The 20,170-nt window shown below is 41.5% G+C and overlaps 1 protein-coding gene across 1 annotated transcript in view; it reads left to right on the top strand.

Annotated features, from left to right (window-relative positions):
- Positions 1-1,222: 1,222 nt before the first annotated feature.
- The window catches only part of LOC121895414 (adenylate cyclase type 6-like), a 33,634-nt gene continuing 14,686 nt past the window's right edge, over positions 1,223-20,170 (top strand). The window contains exons 1-4 of the mRNA XM_042408539.1: positions 1,223-1,442; positions 3,712-3,909; positions 4,037-4,931; positions 19,480-19,629. Coding sequence (XP_042264473.1) covers positions 4,038-4,931; positions 19,480-19,629 — 1,044 coding nt within the window. The 5' untranslated portion in view covers positions 1,223-1,442; positions 3,712-3,909; position 4,037. The remainder of the gene's footprint in view (positions 1,443-3,711; positions 3,910-4,036; positions 4,932-19,479; positions 19,630-20,170) is intronic.

Here is a 20,170-nt window from a genome sequence, read left to right on the forward strand (position 1 = left end):
AATAATTTACATTCACATATAGCATATAACACAATAACATGGGACCTGAGAGGCATTAAGGAGAGAGCTTGACTAATGTTACGTCCTCATAAAACATTATTTGAGTGTGGCGTTCAAAACCCTGGTATGAAGGCAATGTTTCCAAATAAAGTTTGTCTAGTAATTTATTCCAAACCCAAGGTGATTATATGAAAATGCAGGTTTGTCAAGTTCAGGGCAGACTCTGGGTACACTGAAGCGGTAGACAGGAAGTGTACCAATAATGTCTTATCAATCTATTTGATTAAAGCTGTGTAAATTGCAGTTGGCTCAATAACAACTCTCATCTCAGCCATAATAATGATTGTTTTATTATTTTGTTGCTATTATTATTAGTAGTAGTATAATAATTGTATTAGGCTATAGTTGTAGAGCATGTAAGTTTATTGGTCTACTTCACAGCTCTACTTCATATGAATAGGCCTACTGTTATGTATAGTGTAACAACACTCTGTTGCCTATTGTTTCAGGGGGAATCTTCAAGGATGTGTAGCTGTTTTAAAGGATGAAAAGTCAACAGATTCCTCTGTCAACATACCTTACTGGTTTACAGCTCAGACTTAAATCATATGATCGGCTCCTTCCTGGCTGGTTGGATATTAAACATTAAACACGTTTTTATTACTTGTTTTACTCTTTCTGAAAATGACCACGTCTAAAAAAAATGTAACTTAATAAATACAACGTGGAGTTGTTTCAGTTGACTGCTTGGGGAGACCTTAGTTTGCAGTGATTATACATCCACTAGGTGGTGCTATAACGCTGTCTGAGTGTGGTGTGTAACAGCAATGCGTGAGTTTCTGCCACTTAAACAAAAAAAAAAAGCTGTGATACATTTTGGGTGACACTGTGAGTTGATATGATGCGTAATTAAATGAAGGAACAAATTAATAACGTTGCAGGAAAAAATGGTGTAAAACACACGCACAGAGAGACGCACACACCTCTAGGGGGACTCCTGTGTTCACGAATGGGAATGCAGCTCTTGTGAGTGTGTGTGTGTGTGTGTGTGTGTGTGTGTGTGTGTGTGTGTGAGAGAGAGAGAGAGAGAGAGAGAGAGAGAGAGAGAGAGAGAGAGAGAGAGAGAGAGAGAGAGAGAGAGAGAGAGAGAGAGAGAGCGAGAGAGAGAGAGAGAGAGAGAGAGAGAGAGAGAGAGAGAGAGAGAGAGAGAGAGAGAGAGAAAGAGAGGGGGGATCCGGGGAGGTCGAGGCGGTGGGAATGTACTGTAGCTCCGGCTGGGGAAGAGCGAAGGCTGTCCGGCTGATCTCGCAGTGTCTCCTCTTCCCTCTCAACCTTCCAGACGGACAGACCCACATCGGCTTCGGCGTGAAGACTGAAGACAAGAGCTAAACTGGAGCTCCACTGCGGTGTTACAGTTACTCCTGTAACGAGGATATCCGATGGTGAGTAACACTGCCTCTGTTAAGCTTTTTTTCTTCTTTCGTTCTTTCTTTCTTTCTTTCTTCCCGCGGCTGTGTTGGGCAACTGCTCTGTTGCACAGTGTTAATTTGTTGCAGGTCGACTAAACCGAAATGCAGTAAGAGGATACAGCAGTCGGGGGGTGTGGGGGGGGGGGGGGATGCCAACAGCTGACTTGTACTCCAGTGTTTTCACTGTGGTGATTGCGGCGCCGTTGAGGAGCCTGAACTGTTCTGCAGGACTGTACACACTATAAGCATTGGCCCTTATATTCATTTACACTTTTTTTAAAAATCGTGGCATTTAACGTTAAGCCATGATTAAGAGCTGTTTAACAGTTTGCATTTTGGCCCATATTATTGCCACCAATTTCTGCTCGTCCAGTGACCTGTTTGGAGTCTAAACATAACGACGTTTATATTGAGAGAGACAGGCCCGGTATGTAGCCTATGTAGACCCTGATATCACTCTATATTAGTCTTGTAAAGATGGACTGCACATCCCTGCGTTATCAGGGGGATCCGCTGCCAAGATTGGAGCCACAGCAAGTTGCCCGACGGAATGTTTTACTCCTTGTAAGTTGGTAAAAGGCGGTGATGTGTGTCGAGCTGCACTTTCTTCTGCAGCCCACAGACTCCCGGCTGACTTGAGGCCATCCAGTCGCACAGTGTCTCCATGTGTAGTGTGGTTAAAGAGGCTACATTTAAACACGGAGAGCTGTCGACTTCGCCTGTAGGCTGCTTGGAGCGTCCTGTTATGTAATGCGCTTCGGCCGACCGCCCGCAACCAAACAGCCTGGGCCTGCACGTGTAATTACTAAACATGTTTTGTTTTTTTTGTTTTTTTTAAAGCATCAGGCCTGTGTTAGCACTGATGACAGTGGTGGTTTCTGCTCAGTGTCATATGAAACAAAAACAAAATAATCAGGATGTTATTGCTGTTTATTCCATTGCTACAACGTAATGGAAAGCATCACCATCCTCTTGTGATGCATGCAGGACGGCTGACTCAAATTGCCCCATATGTTGTACAGACATTCATATTCTGAGGCAGATGCATGCATGTGGAGATTGGATTACATAAGTGCCGCGTGCCGCTGCCTGACCTGTCGTAAAATGTATCAAAGGTGAGTCGAGGACTAAGGTTGTTCCTGCTGGAAGCTTGTAAGCTTGCAACAGAAGGTGAACTGGCCGCATTCTTGCATTATCCCACACTGGGTCATTTGCTAAATCGATGCTCTCATTATGAAATATCATGCTGATTGTACTACTAGTTTGTAATAATTGGGATTGGCTATTATTAGATTATTATCAGAGGGAGTTTAATTGAAATATAGCTATTGAGGAAAATATACTAAGTTTGTTAAATTTTAAAAAATATGTATTTTTGACACCATCCATTCAATTCAATTAAGTAAAGATGCGTGTGTTGGAGCAACTCATATTACAAGCTGCTGTTGATTATAAACTTGGCCATGTGTGCCGTTCATGTGCGCTTTTCCCACTGTTTGTCTCAGTCAGTCTAGCAGAGATTTGCTTATTAAGTTTAGAGGTTAGCAGTGTCCTTGACATGTGCTGCCAGAAGCCAGCCATAGTGAGTCATCAAAGCTAATGGGGGAAGCATGGACAATTTAATCTGGACTGGAGAGCTCTTGATCTCGGACGGTGCCCACTCAGTAGGCCTTTGTTGTCAAATAGAGCACACCCATCTCTGCCCACTCAAGATGTTAGGGGCAGATTGCAGTGATAGAGTGTAGCAAAGTGCTATCCACCAAGAAGAGTTGTCAGCCTCATCCAACAGTCCCCGTGGTCAGTGTTTAAAAATCTAGCAATCAGTGGAGCTTTGTTGAAACAGGACCATGTTCAACTTTATGGTTTGATGACAAAATTGACCAGCGGCACTGTTGTTGTCACAATCCAGTGTTTTGCAAACAAAACAGCGAATCATTTCCATGGAAATGCTGTCCCAGGCTGGTGGGGGAAGGTGATGAGGGAGAGTGGAACGGACAAGCCATTTACTAGATATTATTCCCCGTCTCTACTATTGATTGTCAAACTCTATGCCAGAGTACATCTAGACAAAGACATGCACACACAAATGAATAAATGCACAGTGTAGCCCCATCAACAGATGCAGTATGACAAATGTGTGTTTTTTCATAATGTATCCATAATGGTCTTGATCCTCAGGTGGTAGTTCCTCAGGCAATGTTATCTCAACAACATTATGTGTGTTGTTTGTGTATTTTTCCAGGAAAACAGGTGGTCTACAGAGGCACTAGGTGGTGTATAGGGCTTACACGCTGACTGTTTCTACAAAAGAAGGCCCCTCTAATGCAGACACACCTCTGATGCCTCTGGCCAGCCTGAGCTCATGGTGTGTAATCGCTGGGATAAATTAGTGGCCTGGCCAAAGAGCGCAGTGTTGCTACACGCAGTAAAGCCCACACAGGTGAGAGTATCCTCAAGTCTTTACATCATCATCTCTTAAATTGACATTTTGCATGTAAGATGTTCAGATGAAACGGCCAAGCTTCAGCGCTGTCTTGTGTTTTGTTTACGTCCCTGTGTTTGTTTAGGATGTCGTGGGCCAGAGGCCTCTTCGGAGGCAGAGTGGACGAGCGAAAGACAGCATGGGGAGAGCGCAACGGCAAAAAGAGGAAGGACAGCTCATCTCTGTGCAACCCACGCTACATGAGCTGCCTGAGGGACCCTGAGGATCTCGAGCCCCCTAATGTGGCCCCTCAGCATTACCACTGTGGAGCGGGCACCAGTGGGGGCAGCTTTGGCTTGCGCTGTGGCTGGCAGGAGGACCACTACGGGAAAAGGATGGGCGGTGGTGGGGATCTGGGTCTAAAGGCTGTGAACCTGGGCTTTGAAGATGGTGAACTGAAGGGCAGGAAAGAGGAGGAATCAGGGGAAATGGCAGAGAGCAACTGCAAGACGATGTCTGCAGTGGACTGCTGGATGCGGGTTGTGTGGGTTTTCCAATCTAAGAAATTTCAGTCAGCCAAGCTTGAGCGCCTGTACCAGCGCTACTTCTTCAGGCTCAACCAGAGCTCTCTGACCATGCTGATGGGGGTGCTGGTGGTGGTGTGTGGGGTCATGCTGGCCTTCCACAGCTACTACGGGAACTTGAATGTGGCCTACATGTCAGTACTCTCTGTGGCCATGGCTCTTTTCCTAGCCATGATGGTGGTGTGCAACCGCAACGGCTTCCACCAGGACTACATGTGGATTGTGAGCTACCTAGTGATCGGGGTGCTGATTGTAGTGCAGGTTTTTGGGGTGCTGATGGTGTATCCCCGCAGTGCCTCTGAGGGCATCTGGTGGACGGTCTTCTTCATCTACATTATCTACACGCTGCTGCCGGTCAGAATGAGAGCTGCTGTGCTCAGTGGAGCTGTGCTGTCCACCATACATGTCGTCACCGCCTGGCAACTCAACCTAGAGGACAAGTTCATTTTGAAACAGGTGAGTTACAGCAGGAATAATAAATCAGAGCCGAAGGATATTTGCTCTTATCTGTGTAAGGGGTGGACAACGTGGATATTCTTCTATCGTGGTACATATAGTTTTAGATTGCGATATCAACATATATAGTGATATTATACATTTTCTGGACATTCGATTAAGAAAGTGTTTACAGATAACATAATGAATACATGGAGATGACTGTTTTTGTACATTACATACTAGTCAAGGTACTTCATCACATTGATGCAGAAATGCTGTAAATCAATATTGCTATAAAGCATTTAAAGGAATGGATACCTCAGAACAAATGATATAGCAAAACCTCTAAAAGTAGAACAATAATTAGGCGTAATACACCTTCTACTAATACCTTTAGCACTTTTTTAGTAGTTGTAAGGACAGTCATTACTTTCACACTATGAAACTAAAGGTTTTCTTCTTGTTTTGAAATTGAATTCTTGATCTTTCTTTTGGATCCCAGCTGACACATTTCTCAAACTCATGCTTGTCAGAACCAACTATTATCATCATACAATTGAGCACAATGTTGTTACTGTATTCACAGACGAAAACGCCCTACTTTCTCCTCTCATCAATATAGGACAAACATTGTACAGACTCCTCAACCCCTTTTCCATGTCAAAGGTGCTGTACTAAAAGTAGATGGTGCCGTAGATCTCGGCAGCTTTTCAAATGAGATTTTTAATGAGCCTATGTTTTGTGCTGTAGGGCAGCTATTGGCAACTCTGTTGGGGTTTGTGGAAGGTCATCTGGGTTGAATGAGCCCGTTTAGCTGCATTGTGGAAGAATATCATGATAATGTAGCATGGTGCCATTCAGGCTGCAATTCCCTAAAACAAGGAGGCTATTGTAGTAAAATGAAACAGGGTGGGGTGGGATACTCGGATTGTGCAATGAATTCGATGGAAAACAAGATGATTGCTTCTTCGTTTTAGAGGACGTGGAAAAAAAATATAAACAGAACTAGACTTTTATAAAGGTTTCAGTTCTCGACACGTTGGAAATATTTCTTTACTGCTTTTGTCTGTTGATTCTTTTCGTACGTGTTGTCAGTTCCTCTTTGATTTTCTCATAATGTACAATGTGTTTATGTTAATGAAAATGTATGCTCATCTTGTACTATTAATTTGTACTTAGAGATTATAAATCTACTCCTCCACAACAGAAGTAATGAACAACAATTTCCAAAAACAATTCAGCTGTTGATTATTTTCATGATGAATTGCATATTTGATTAGTCTATAATACGTGAGAAAATAGTGACAAGGCACATCTCAAATTCCCACAGCCTGAGATGATATCCTCTAATTGCTCATTTTTCCGACCAACAGTCCAAAACACCAGGCTGTTAAATTTACAGTGATATGAAACACAGAAAAGGAGCAAATCTTGGCTGGAAACAGCAAATGTTTGGCATTTTTCCTTGACATTTTTTTTTTTTTGCGCCCTTTTGATTTAACAACAGAGATTGCACAAGAGACTCGACAGTCACACATATGTCATGACACAGAAAAATCTAGAAAAGCCAAACAAGGAACAGCTATCATCTCTGGCAGTTACAAAGGTACATTAAACTTTAAAAGTGTAATAATGATAATAATGATAAGATAATAATGAAAAAGAAAAAGGGGTGGAGGGTGGGGGGGTCTCCAGATGGTTGATTTTCGGGTTATAAGGTCAAGAGGCAGATGACAGAGTGGGGGTGAAGAGAGGAAAAGTGGGAAATAAATGGTTAATAACCTCAACTATTTTAAAAATTCTCTGTTGATCTACTATCAACTAATACGTTTCAGCACCAATCGTTTAAAATGTTGTTTTCTAACTACTTTTGGCCAGGCTTGTTATTTTCACATTCGCTTAGTTGCCATTAGCTTTATTGTTCACTTATGGTGTATGTTTTCTACACTTATCTTGCCATTTAATTGGTGCCATAGAGCCATAAAGAGCTGCGTACTGTAAAAATGATTTCATCTGTACAGGTTTCAATGGAGAATTTTCCCATGATGATCTAAATGCTGTTGCAGAGTCTTTTACTCCCTCACAAGAATAAAATAATCATCTCACAAACTTAGATTTTTTCTGTATCAAGAGGTCATATCAGTAACTCAGAAACACATATGGACTGAACTCTAGTCTATGTAGAGACATGTTATTGGTATTCTCTACCAACCAGCCTTATTAAGCAACCAGATGAATGTGGAGCCACTCTGAATAAGGCAATATTGACATAACTCTACTGGTCCAGTGAGCTTATGTGTTATGTGCCCATTCCCCAGACTAGACAGGATGACTACAGGCACATTGGTCTGTTGTCTCTATGTACTCTAATCCTGGTTGGTTGCATTGGTCTTCTGATGGACTGCTGCCCTGCCTAAGGGCCTGGACCCCCAACACGGTACGTTCCAGTTCCCTGAGTAATCAATGATGGGACATGGGCCTCGCACTGTTCTGCTAGAGGGTTGTGCTCTGTCTCTTGGGTTCATGGGCTTTTAATAGAGATGGAGGAAAGGACATCAGCTTTGCTTTGGGTTGTTTATTGCTGTTGTCAACCATGTCACACTCATCTGTACATTAATCTCTTTAAATAGAGAGAAAATTCTGGGTGAGTTTCTTTATTCTTCACCCTCAAGAAAACAATACAGTGTGTCACAGTCAGCTTTCAGTTTCAACAGGTGTCTCTCAGTCTGGCTTCAAGCTACTTGTAGTTTTCTGAATACAGAAGGACTCCATTCAGTCTGTCACACCCTCTATATCACGCACATAAGCTCACAAAAACTTTGTGGCTCCTGGCGTCACATGGCCAGACTCCCTGATCTGGGAAAGCTGGTTTCTTCTACTGGGACCTCATCATCCTCCAACTTTCTCTGTGTCCCAGCCTTGTTTTTCCCTTATTTGTATTTTCCCTGCGGAGATGTTCACGCAGGATCAGAGCTGAGAAGATGTGAGACCGATGACGGCAAGAACAAAAGGGTTCTTTGTGAGGGACCTCCACGATGAAGCAGGAGGGGCAGGGGGGGGATGTTGAGGTTACGGCGGTGACAAGGGGGCGACCGCAGATGGAGAGTGTGAAATAATGCAGGGCTGACGCACCCAACTGTAAAAGGGCTGCCAGTCTCTTCTCTCTTTTTTTTCCTCCTCCACTTTTCTCTCTCTTTTCCTCTGAGTCATAATTCCATTTTCACAATATCCCCCTCAGATGGAGTGTCCTTTTATTTCACAGCGGGCTGAGATTGAGCTCACGCAACTCGTGGGGATTGTTTCCATAGATCTCCATGTTTCATCGCTCTGCTCTGAAGGGCCTCCTCAGACAGCTGCACTGAGATGAAGGTGTAACTGCTTTCAGGAAGAGGCAAGTTACATTGCTGCTGTTCACTTGAAGTGTCTCTACTGTTCTACAGGCTCAGGGTTCAGAGGGACCTCATTTATTCTTACAGGTGGTGTCTGCTGTCTAGATTTCAATGATGACAATGTGAAAGATTTTCACTAAGACAGAATTAGATGGTTCTCAGTTTTTCATTGTTATCTGGCAAGGCTTAAAATGCATTTGCTTGGGATATTGCAAGTAGGCTGTACAAGAGATTATGGATAAGTGTTGTCTTTCACAGAGAAAATCAACATGAACCACTACTTGCTGGTCTGTCATTGGTTCATCATTGGTTCAGACTGGAAAAAACATGGCAGCTGTTCTTAAAACATGCAAGTCTTTCAAAATGATTTCTCCCAAGCTGTTTTCTGAATTACACTAATAGAAGTGTAACAGTTAAAAATGCTGTGTTGGTGGATACGTAGCCCTACATCGAAGTTTGTTTCATGACAGTAGAAGTATGACATAAAGATTATGTATTTGGACATTCAGTCACAATACAGGGTGCTAAAAGTACAGCTGAGCTTGTGAAAACATGTGTATAATGCCTCCAGATGGAGCTTATCTTGATGTCATGTTATCTCAGATTGATTTTGCGACGTGGAGTGTGAACGATGATGACATTTATCACGCAGGGAGGGTCAAATGAAAGACGCTATCCAGTTGCATTATGGGAAATTTCAGATCCAGTGTTTTAATCTGTCCTCACAAGTCCCCCAACTTTACGTGCAATACTAAATCACTTGAGTATTCAAAGACTACGAAATATGTATAATATATTCTTTTATTACCTTTTGATTTTTTATGTTAAATTCTATTGTCTTTTAATGAGTACATTATGATACACAATATTGCCTATAAGTAAAAATATATTTTTTAAAATGACATAAAAGTTTGGGGTCAAAACTAATAGAATCGTTTCATGAATAAACTACAGTTGATTTGTTAATAATCATTTTAATATTTATTCTTCACCCTTCAACGTTAAAAGAAGGCTTTCATTCCAACCTTAAAACAAAAAACACTTAGAGCGGTGGTGTGCAGAATACTACACATTAACATTAAAATCTATAATGCTGATAACCACCAAGTAAGCTTAACCAGCTAACATTAAAGATATGTTATTAACAAGAGTGCTGGTTGAGTAAATTGTTTGTTTGTTTTTTTTAATCATTATATAACTTTCTGTCATTCAAGCAATTTCATGAATTTGGAAAATCAGTATGGATATTACATTGTGTTTAAGTTGCTCTGGTGGTGCTGCTTGGCCACAGAAGGGTCAATTCATTGTTTCCTCGTCTTCACTTCTGCTTACTGGGATTTTGCATGCTTCATCCTTTTAACTGCATTTGGTTTAAAAAGGCTGCCGCAGGCCGCTCTGACAGCTGATGTTGTTGTGGAAGCAGTTTTACTTCCAAGTCGTGACAGTTGGCTGATGACCAGCAGCATTTTGATTGGAAGAAACTACCAAATTCCTATTATCTTTTGATGACGTAAATGTTTTTATGACATTTCTGCTTGTTAGGAACACTGAGTGTTCTAATGTTGAATTGTCACTCAAGCACATGAATGCACCACACAGGGCCAGCGGTACATAGCATTTTGAATTCCTTTAGCCTCATGGGTTCTTGTTTGTAGCCTTTAGTTTAAGCACGCAGTAATCCTAATGGAGCATCTTTTATCACCCAGTGCATTCTCATTATGTTGGCTGGGAGGTAGAGTACACAATCAAGTCTTATTTTAGAGATGTATCCAAACTTCAAATCTAAAACAGTCCTAAGTGGAAAACGCACCATTGTACTGGGCGACATTGGACCTGGTCACCTGTTATAATTTCACCTCGTGGCGCCACGCACTCAGACTGTGGCTGGAAGTCAAGCCAATGCTCGCACACACACACACACACACACACACACACACACACATACAGAAACAAACACGCATCACATGGTCCAAAACAGATTCATTTGGCACTCTGAGTGCTTCCCTGTGAGAGACCACCTGTCCCTCGTGATTTTGTTATGTCACTCTCTCTTGTGGGTAAAGGAGACAACAAGTAACTTTTACATGATTGGCATTCGGCGCAGAGACATTTTGCTTTGATATACAGTATGTATTTCTATAACTTAGGTATGAACAGCTGTGCTCCCATACGCCTATATGTCTTAAGTGGGATTATATGACTTACTGTACCATTGTTTAGTTCTATGAATTTATAAGCAGCCAGCGTGCAAGATGTCATACATGGATTAACCAGGAACCAAACAGAAGTAGTTCTTTTGTGTGTAGCAGGATATATTTGGGTAACCAAATCCCAGATGGAGTCCTCTAAAGAGGACCTATTGACAGGCAGGTCAAGAAGAGAGCGAAGTCTCAAAGGTACATCTAGTCTGTGCTTTTGTTATTGTGTGCTGTTCCGGCACTAGAGGAAAAACCTGTTCCTTTTGCAGATTGTTATGGGGTCAACGAATGTGGAACTAGTGGAAACATACTGATCCCTCTGCTTAACACTGGTGAAAAAGATACCAATCAATGAAATGTCACAGGCATGACAGAGCCGTGCATAATGCATTTAGGGCAGAACATAAGTGTTGCGTAACAAAAACCTGACAGCAACTAATCAGGCTACCTTCACCTTTATGCAATTATTTATGATGTTTGCCTGGAAAGTATAACAACAGCTGTGTCTGATACTCACATGTACTACAGGCTTCTGCTCTCTGTCTCTAAAGTTGTAAAGTTTGTTAACTGAATCAGAGTTCACAGTGGTTAATATTTAGGGTTGGGTATCAGTTAATGTTTCATCAATTTTATCTTTTTTTTTTATACTATACACAGTTCTTTACCCGAGTTTTGGCGCTGATACCAATACAACTTTTTTTATGCTTTAGTTTGAGGAATAGAAACAAAACTTTTATTGCATCTCTTTAGCATCAGCAGTAATAAAGAATGTTGCCTAAACACTAAAACAGCCTAAAATTAGCTGCATTACATTAAATAAGATTAACTCAGATCAGTGATTATGTGTGCCAACTTTTAATACTTTACACTCTTCGATACTTGATACTTGCCACTGACACTTTTTGGTTAGTGCTCCGTAAGTATTGAAGTTTGAAACTCAGCCCTAGTTATATTGAGTGACTCTGGTGTCCAGTACACACGTTATGTACACCGACAAACACAGGCCAAGAGAAGTGGAGTGTGTGATCTGTATCTGTCTGTGTGGATCAGTGTAGCTCTCTTGGATGCTATCAAATGGTGAGAACCTGCCGTCAGGTACTGTGGGTGCCAAACAATGCACTGGCTCAAATAATAGAACCCCCCTTTACTTCCAACCCTACCCCCTTGAGAGAGCTTGTGACTCATCCACTTATTGTATTACAACCAGAGGCAATGATACAAACCCGGATAGCTTCCACCACTATGGGTGGGAGCAATTAGAATCAGCGATAAGCGAAATATTGCTCTTAAAATACAGCCAACGATAAGGGAAATAATAGCTGAGCTAATAATAGCGTGTGTGAGTCGGGGATGAGGAAGCGCTGGTTTCTAATAACAGCTCATGGTTTACTAACAACTTGGCTCTCCACAAAAGTAAATACAGGGATTTAAGGCTGAACTTCCATGGCAGACAGCCAACAGATATATATTAGGAATCCATTAGCAGTGTTAAATGTTGATCTGTGTGGCATGCACCTCCCCAGGCTTTTAAGGGCAGTTTTACTCTGGATCCTGTTGAGCATTGTGTACCCTGTCCTTAGTGCTGGTGACAGGAAAGTGGATGGGTCTCTGTCAAAGGTCACCGTCACACTAGCCAACTGTCTTGTTATCCTGCTATCCCAGTTACAATTACACTGTTAATACAGCAACAACATATGTCAAGCCAGCCTGAGAAAGCATTAGTTAAGCAAAGCAAAACATGTTCGCTAACAGGGAACACCTTCCTGCTGTTGAAATGCACACCACTGTACACAGCCCATGTCTTTATTGTCATAGACCCTCTTAAACCTGCTCCGCCTATTCAACTTTCATCTGATCAGCCCACTAAATGGAAAGAGCAGATCCTCCTGATGATTTTCTCTAGCCAGTGTAGACAGTTTATGTGGTTAGCTAAGAAGTTAAAAGCACAGTGCCTCGATGTCTCACTGCATGTCTTTTTCACATTTTCAATGAATGATGTCAGATACAATAACAAGACCCTGGTCCCATGATGTAATTTCACACACTCAGGGTTAATCTAAGCTGCGCAGTGTGTAAAGCTCCAAAAGCGTATCGTTTCATGCCTTAATTTATTATGCGCCCTCCCTTCACATTAAAAATAAAATCTTTACCTTTTAAGGTGGCAGAAAGACAGTCCTGTTTTCTTTGTTTGGAAAGATGTGTCATGTTGTAAAGAAAAGTCGTAGCTGCTAGACTCTACTGTACATTTGTCGTTCAATATGTCTGAATCACATTTCCAAGAGTCTTTGTTTCAGTATTTATAGCTTTTAAGGGCTGAGCAGAGCTGATCAAGACATCATAAATAACACCAAGACATATGTACACAGAAAACTAAGACATATATGTACAGTAGCAGTTCAGCCTGTCGTCTAACTATATGTTGAAACTCAACACAGTGCCTTTATTCCTGTGAAGCACTGCTGATATATGAGGCTTCACAAACATGTCACATGTGACGTTTCCTGAAGTTGGCCCCGCAGGCGGATGTGTTATATGCATGAGTTCAGTATCAGCTCATCCTCGACTGAGCAAGTCATGGAAGACCGAGTCAGAACATTAGCTGATGCAGTTACCAAACTGCTCTCGTGTTGCTGCTGTTTAAACTATAACCTGTTGTTCTTGTCCCAGTATTGATCTGTATGCTTTGTAGTAAAAGTCAATATTGTGTATGGTTGAGGAGATAGAACAGGAAAGGACAGTGCTTGAAACTGTGAGCAGAGGTGCTTTGTAGTGAATGCTTATATAACCAGACAGTGAAACTAAACTCTTGTATGTTTTTATTGGAGCTCTGGCATCTGGCCTCATTTGATGTAGTTTAATGCTGCCTCTCTTAATCCTGTTACTCACTATTAAAAGACATTCTGGCTAGAAGAAAAAAAAACTTCTATAGTGCTAAACAAATGTTAGTCTGCAGTTCCTGGATTTTAGTTTAGTTAACATTAGTTACTGAAGGCCATTGTTTGATTCTGGAGTTATCTCTTAAAGTTTGTGTTACATTGGTCTCTGTCAAAGTGAAATGGTGGCCTTGGATTCACATTGTGCTTAAAAGGAGATGGAGGCAATAGCAGCAGAATTAGGAATTCCTGGAAGTTTAGCTCACAGTCACACAGCTCAAGGCCTGGACTCCCTCACACAGCTTGAATCAGTGAGAGGGGCCAACAGAGGAATGAATGGGTCTGGTTGGTTGGTTGGTTAGGCTAATTAACCAAATCTTGTGTTCTTGCAGCCGCCGTGCAGTAATTGCAGCTGTGCCTGTGAGGGTGTGAGCGGGCAGGAAGTGGAGGGTTAGTGAGGACACAGCTGGGAAGAGAGTTGTTTCCAGCCCTGCCCACTCCCCCCTCCCCTCTGTCTGTCCAGCCAAACACTGACCCCGAACCACAGAGCAGTCAAGATCACTGACAAACAGACACAGGTGTACTCATCATTACAGCTTTCTATATAATGCTCATGTAATAAAAGGTGCATTAAATACTGCTTTTTTTAATTATATACTTTATTACCTGTAATAAAGTAATAATAAAGTAATCATGCCTGTAAAGTAATAATTCAAATGAGGAAATATGGAGGACCAAACACTGAACATAACTATAAATGAAATAAAAATGGAAACAGAGATAAATAAAATAAAGCTGAAACAATTAGTTAATTAATTGATTAGTCTTTACTGGTAGTTAATCTGAAACTATTCTCATTTTTCAAGCAAAAATGCAAACTTTTCTCTGAGCCAACATTGTTAAAGAGTTGGATCTGCTGGGGTTTTTTTGTGTCTTATGAAAGTACATTGAATATATTTGGCTTTGAACTGTTGCCAGACAATATGAGCTATTTAAAGATGTCACTTTGGGCTCTGGGAAATTATGATGAACAGTTTTCACTATTTTTCCCTCATTTCTGACATTTACTATACCATACAATTCATCATTAATGGAAATAATTGTTATTTCCAGCTCTAAAGTAAAAACAGAATGGATTTTAGGTAAAGCAGCAGCAGTGTGTAAAGCAAAGTGTGTTAAAGTCTTGAAAACTGCACATTAATTACATGTGAGACTATTCTGTGGCTGTTTCACAGAGACAGGAAATGTTGGGAGAGGGAAGAGGCACAAATGATAAATGTCCTAGAACAGACCTAAACCCAGGATACCACATGGTGCAATTCAGCCAAGTGAGCCATAAGAAAGTAATAAGACAGTTAAACCCTACTGCTTTGTTTTCGGCAACAGTCTCATTCAAGGCTCTCAAATGACAGCTACAACAACAAAGACTCTTTTATGTCTGTGTCCAGTTTTGCCGGAAGTTGTTTCCCTCTATTCACTGTATTTTTTTTTCTCTAAGGCCAGTAAGTCCTTTGTTGTTTGTATGTTTATGTCTTCAGGCTCCACACATACATTCAGATAGAGTATCAGTGGAAAGTGGCAAAACCACAGCAATATTGTCCCAACAACTTATTTGAACTGCTGAACTTGAGCCAGTCAGGAATAAATTGAAGGCTGAGATTTTGAAGTAGAATGATAAACGAGCTTTATAATCGTTTGATTTTGGGAAAAAAAATTTGTTGGTCAAATTAGAAAAAATTGAGTGGGCAGTTTCAGCTGGCGGTTACAGTTTATTTAGCTTAGTAATTCCAGGATAGCTGGGAGAATGTTTATGCGCAAGTATTAATTCAGAATCTGTTTTTCTGACAGATGTGCAGCCTGGGTCCAGCTCTATTTAGCTTTGTGGAATTTGCTTCAGTGTTTCACAAAGATTACTTCGTGGCCTCACTGGTCGCCTGAGACCAATTTTGGTTTGGCCCAAGCCATGACGAAAACAGAGCTCTGATTCCAGATGGCAGAGACCCAAGATGGCAAAGACAGACACCCCCACCCCTCTGCAACATTTATCTTTATAAGGAATGGCTTCTTTCGTATGTCAGTAATTACACATTATATTAACCCCCGAGCTGATCTGAACTAGTGCAACAAAGTCTCATAGTATTGTCTATTTTTAACGCTCTGGTACCGCTTGTTATCTTTTCAGGCTATGACCAGTAGTCTGTGACTGAGCTTTGACGTTCATCTCTGTAAGACATTTAAAAAGCTCCAGATGCCTATCAAAGGTCATTCTCTGGAGAGTAGCCCCCTTGTCAACAGCAGCGTCCCCAGAGCCTGCGAGTTGACTTATGGGATGTAGCACTCTGGCCTTTTAAACTCTGGCTTTAGTTGAACTCAGGGTTGGTGGGATAGCTGAACTTATCTTTCATTGCAACCCTTTTCAAATACTCCCGGATAAATCCAAACATTGATTACCTGGACAATGGTTGTATTCAATAAGAGACGGTATGTCGTATCTGTGGTTATCAGCTCTTAGTTTACCTGCTCTCACTGTATTGTCACAGGAGTTAATATTAGTGATAAATTCATCTACATGTGACGATTTCAGCTCTGCTCACAGACGAGGCTTCTACAAGTTCCTTTGCTGAACATGCTTAAGAATAAACTTGTACAGTTACTACAGTAAATGTCATGATAACATCACAACTTCACAATACAACATATCAGTTGGTGTAAAAGTTTTGTCTGTGAATGAATGGATGATGACCTTGCTGTGAACACTGGATCTGTGCACGTGTACATTCCAGCGTGCTTGTGCATGAGGGAATTGTCCAGTAGGATATTATTAAAGACAGAATGGATTTGTGGTGTGTTTGCCTAGCCAAAATCTTTTCCATCCCCTTCCTTCATTCGTTCTTTAAAATGCTATCCGCCTGCCTTACTTTATAAAGCACCTTGCTGGGAGCCGCACCTTATAAGCCAATGTTTGGACTCCTTTTAACTTCACCGCCAAGAGGTCCCTGCTTAAGTAAATGTCGAGGCAGACTCGCCTTTAAGAGCCAAAAGTCTGCCGGAAGAACAGTCAGGAGACAATCAGTGGAAGATACTCTAAAGTCCAGCTCAGTTGTTAAAAAGTGAGTGGCACGAAGAGCGAATGAAGAGAAGCTTCTTCTGCTCTCTGGGGAGTGTCAGAGTGGCCGTTGGTCTGGTCTGGATTTGCAAGTCTGGGTGATAAAAGTGCAGCATAGACACAACCAGCTTCAGGATCAAAGAGTTGCCTGTCCAAAGGGAGTCACATACACATCCATAGCTTCGCACACAAGACTTATTCAAAAACTTCTGTGGATGCTTCTGCCTCTAATCTCCAGACCGTGTGGTGACTAAGCATACAAGTTGGCATTAACACAAGTTTTATTCATCATGTTTCCTCACACTCTGGTTTCACTTATTCAGAGCTATCAGGGCTTTTTCCGAAGCTTCAGTAGATGTTTTCCTTAAATTTGCATCGCATTTGTAAATAAATGTTTATCCATGCTTTCGCTGCATTATTGTGTGTTTTCCCATTCAACAAAAATACACAAAATCTCAAAATGTGGGACGTCCTAAACTGCCTTTAAGCTCACTCTATGCTTCTAGCCAAACTATCAACATCAATTTGATAGAAATGTCTCTGCTTGGATCAAAATCTGAGTGAGCTCACATGGGAAGCTGAATTGAGTGCATTGCTGAGAAGCGCGGTCCTGGGAACTGCAGGTGGCCCTGTATCTCAGACTGGCCACTTAACTCAGTTATCTAGCTCACTCTGTTCAGAGCCATCTGTTTGGGATTAATGTGATCAGGTTATATCAGAGCCCTTCAAGACCAGAGTGTCAGGTCTCCATTGGTGGTCTATAGCATTACGATCTGGAAGCTAACGATTTAGGGACACAATAGGCTGATCGCTAATTGAGCAACGGTACTGCACAAATTCAATGCAGCACTTAGATAAAATTGCTCAGCCAGTCATGTAAAGAATACAAGTGGGTGTTCATTGTAGGTTGTTACACCTGATCTTCGGTAGCCTGATGTCTCACACATCTCCGCAGCTTTGATCTGAATCCTTGAAAGTTGACTGACAGTTGGCATCAAGCATTCCCTGTCATCCTGCATCAAGGAGTTCAGGAAAAAGTGCTTCTTGTTCTTTCCTGAAAACCTGTTTGAGCGAACCTGACTGAATATATATATATATATATATATATATATATATATATATATATATATAGATATATATATTCATATATATATATGTGTGTGTGTGTGTGTGTGTGTGTGTGTGTGTGTGTATACATACAGTATATCTCTCAGAAATAAAAAAGAAGATACTTTGGATGCACTGTTGTTAGTTCCTGAATAATGTTGTTGCTCTCTGCCTGTATCAGCTGCATCAGGGATTGGTATTCACCCAGTACATCAGAGGCATGTTTGCTTCTGCACCTGCGAGCCATCAGTGTGTTTATTTTTGCGTACTGCGGTGCTCCTAATCTAGTTTGGCCATTTGTTTTCAGGTGGAATAGGAAGTTACCAGAGACTCTGTCTCGGCATAAACAGAGTGGAATTTGCCTGCCACTGTCCTGTGGTAATGGTGTTGTGTTTCAAGCGCAGGTTGTTAGATTGCATCTGTCTTGTTGTGAAAACAAATGGCGAGTTCTCGTGTATACAGTGTAAACCTCATCTCAGGACCGTGGTAGAAAGAAAGCTTGCCATCACGCTACAAGTTTGAGGCTGTTCTTTCTTTTTATCAACAGCTTGCATTCTTTTTATGTCACCCATGTGTGGATACGTTAGCTGTTCAAATTTTCAAAGGACACGGCATGAAACTATGCAGTGTATGCATGTAAACAGATAATCATCCTCTATCTCCAGTTATGTATCTCTCTTCCATTGTATTTCTCACAAACACAAATACAAACATGCACACAAACACACACTGGTTTGACAACATACCAGCCACGGCTCACAAATGCTGGTACTGGTGATGAGTTTTGTCATGTCTTCCAGTTTAGTCGTGATGTTGTTACTAAGACTGATTGAGTGTCTATGTGTACGCTGTGCATGCATGTCTTTTTCTCATTACTGATGATATCATCTTCAGAGGAAACACTCTGTGCTCTGGTCATGGGTCAAGTGACTTTCCCAGGCTGGAGTGTGTGTCTGAGCATGGAGAAGACATGTGTGTGTGCGTGTGTGTGTGTATACACATGTGTGTGTGTGTTTCAGAGCGTAGGGAAAGTCCAGAGCTCAAGGCTCCATTTGTGATGTTCTGTCTTGGATGTGGACTAGTGAGAAGAGAAATCACTAACAGACTTACACACTAGCTTACCACACGTATCCAAAAAAACACAGGCACACACAGAAAGCAGCTGCAGCAGTGCAGAGGAATGCTTTTAAGGTTGACGACCCCACAAAGCTAACTGTACACTGTATCTAAACTTCATTTACTCAAGCCACAGATAATGCTGTTATACAGTTTCTCAGAGCCTCATTGTTCAACCAACATACCTCACTGCACTGGGTACACACAGAAATTACTAAGTTACATTATTGGCTGCATCTGTCACACAAAACAAGAAAAGCTGTTTTTGGGGGTCAAAACATCTGGTTTTTTTGGGTCTCATAAAAGTGTATTTTTTTTCACAATCTGGATGAATCTGCCACTCTTTTCTTCTTTTAAATGGATTCCATGCGTGCTATAAAGACAGTCAAAACTTTTAACTCAAGCAGAGTGAAGGCTGGAGTCACACAGTCTTCACGTGTCCCCAGTCATGCATCACATTGAACCCTCTGGGCTTCCTATCTGCCATTCTGAGCGCGACGTGAGGAGAATGTCCTCTCGCAGAGTAACCACGAGGCTGCGCTCATCATCTCTAACCAGATCACATCTAATGGCTCCTCAGACGTTTGAGGAATTTTTTTTCCTTGCAGTAAATCCTATGACCTAGAGTGTTATCAATTTGGTTTATTGACCTCACCCAGGCCAGGCAGAGTTCATTGTATTCTTGAGGTGTGGCACGTGCATTCTGGGTGGGATTCTCATATATTTGTATTTCTGTTTTACTTACTCATCCTCTCTGTTGTGTTTGTGTGTTTTCAGATCAGTGCCAACGTGCTGATCTTCATGTGCACTAACATGATTGGGATCTGTACCCACTACCCTGCTGAGGTCTCCCAGAGACAAGCCTTCCAGGAGACTAGAGGATACATACAGGCCAGACTGCACCTGCAGAGGGAAAACCAGCAGCAGGTACATACACGCACACAAGCATGCACATGCAACAGACACACACATACACACGTGCATATTCACGCAAATGAGACAAGCAGGAATCGTGCCAGTATCCTGTAGGAAAAATAAACGCATACACAAATGCAAAAGAGCAACAAATGGGTGTCTCCATTTTCAAGCCTGATTTGTTTGTCTCAGTTTTTCGAGGTCAACAATATGTTCTAGAGTATCTCCACTCCTCTCTATTTGACTAACACGTTCCCACGCACATGCCAACGAGGCAGTGACTCATTGAGCATTCTAACAGTGGAAACTGACGAAAATGAATGGGCTCTCTCACTCTCTCTGTGTCACTGTCTTTCTTTCTTTAAATTCTCTCTCTCTGTTCTCTCTCTCTCACTGTCCTTTCTTTAATTTCTCTTTTTGTGCTCTGTCTCTCTATCAAATTCAAATTTGCTTTATTGATATGAATGTCACTCAACAATGTTGCCAAAGCATCAAGAATCAATGAAACAAAGACATTTCATTAAAAAAAATAATTAAAAAGATATATAAATGA

This window comes from Thunnus maccoyii, chromosome 4, assembly GCF_910596095.1.
Source record: "Thunnus maccoyii chromosome 4, fThuMac1.1, whole genome shotgun sequence".
Lineage (NCBI taxonomy): Eukaryota > Metazoa > Chordata > Actinopteri > Scombriformes > Scombridae > Thunnus > Thunnus maccoyii.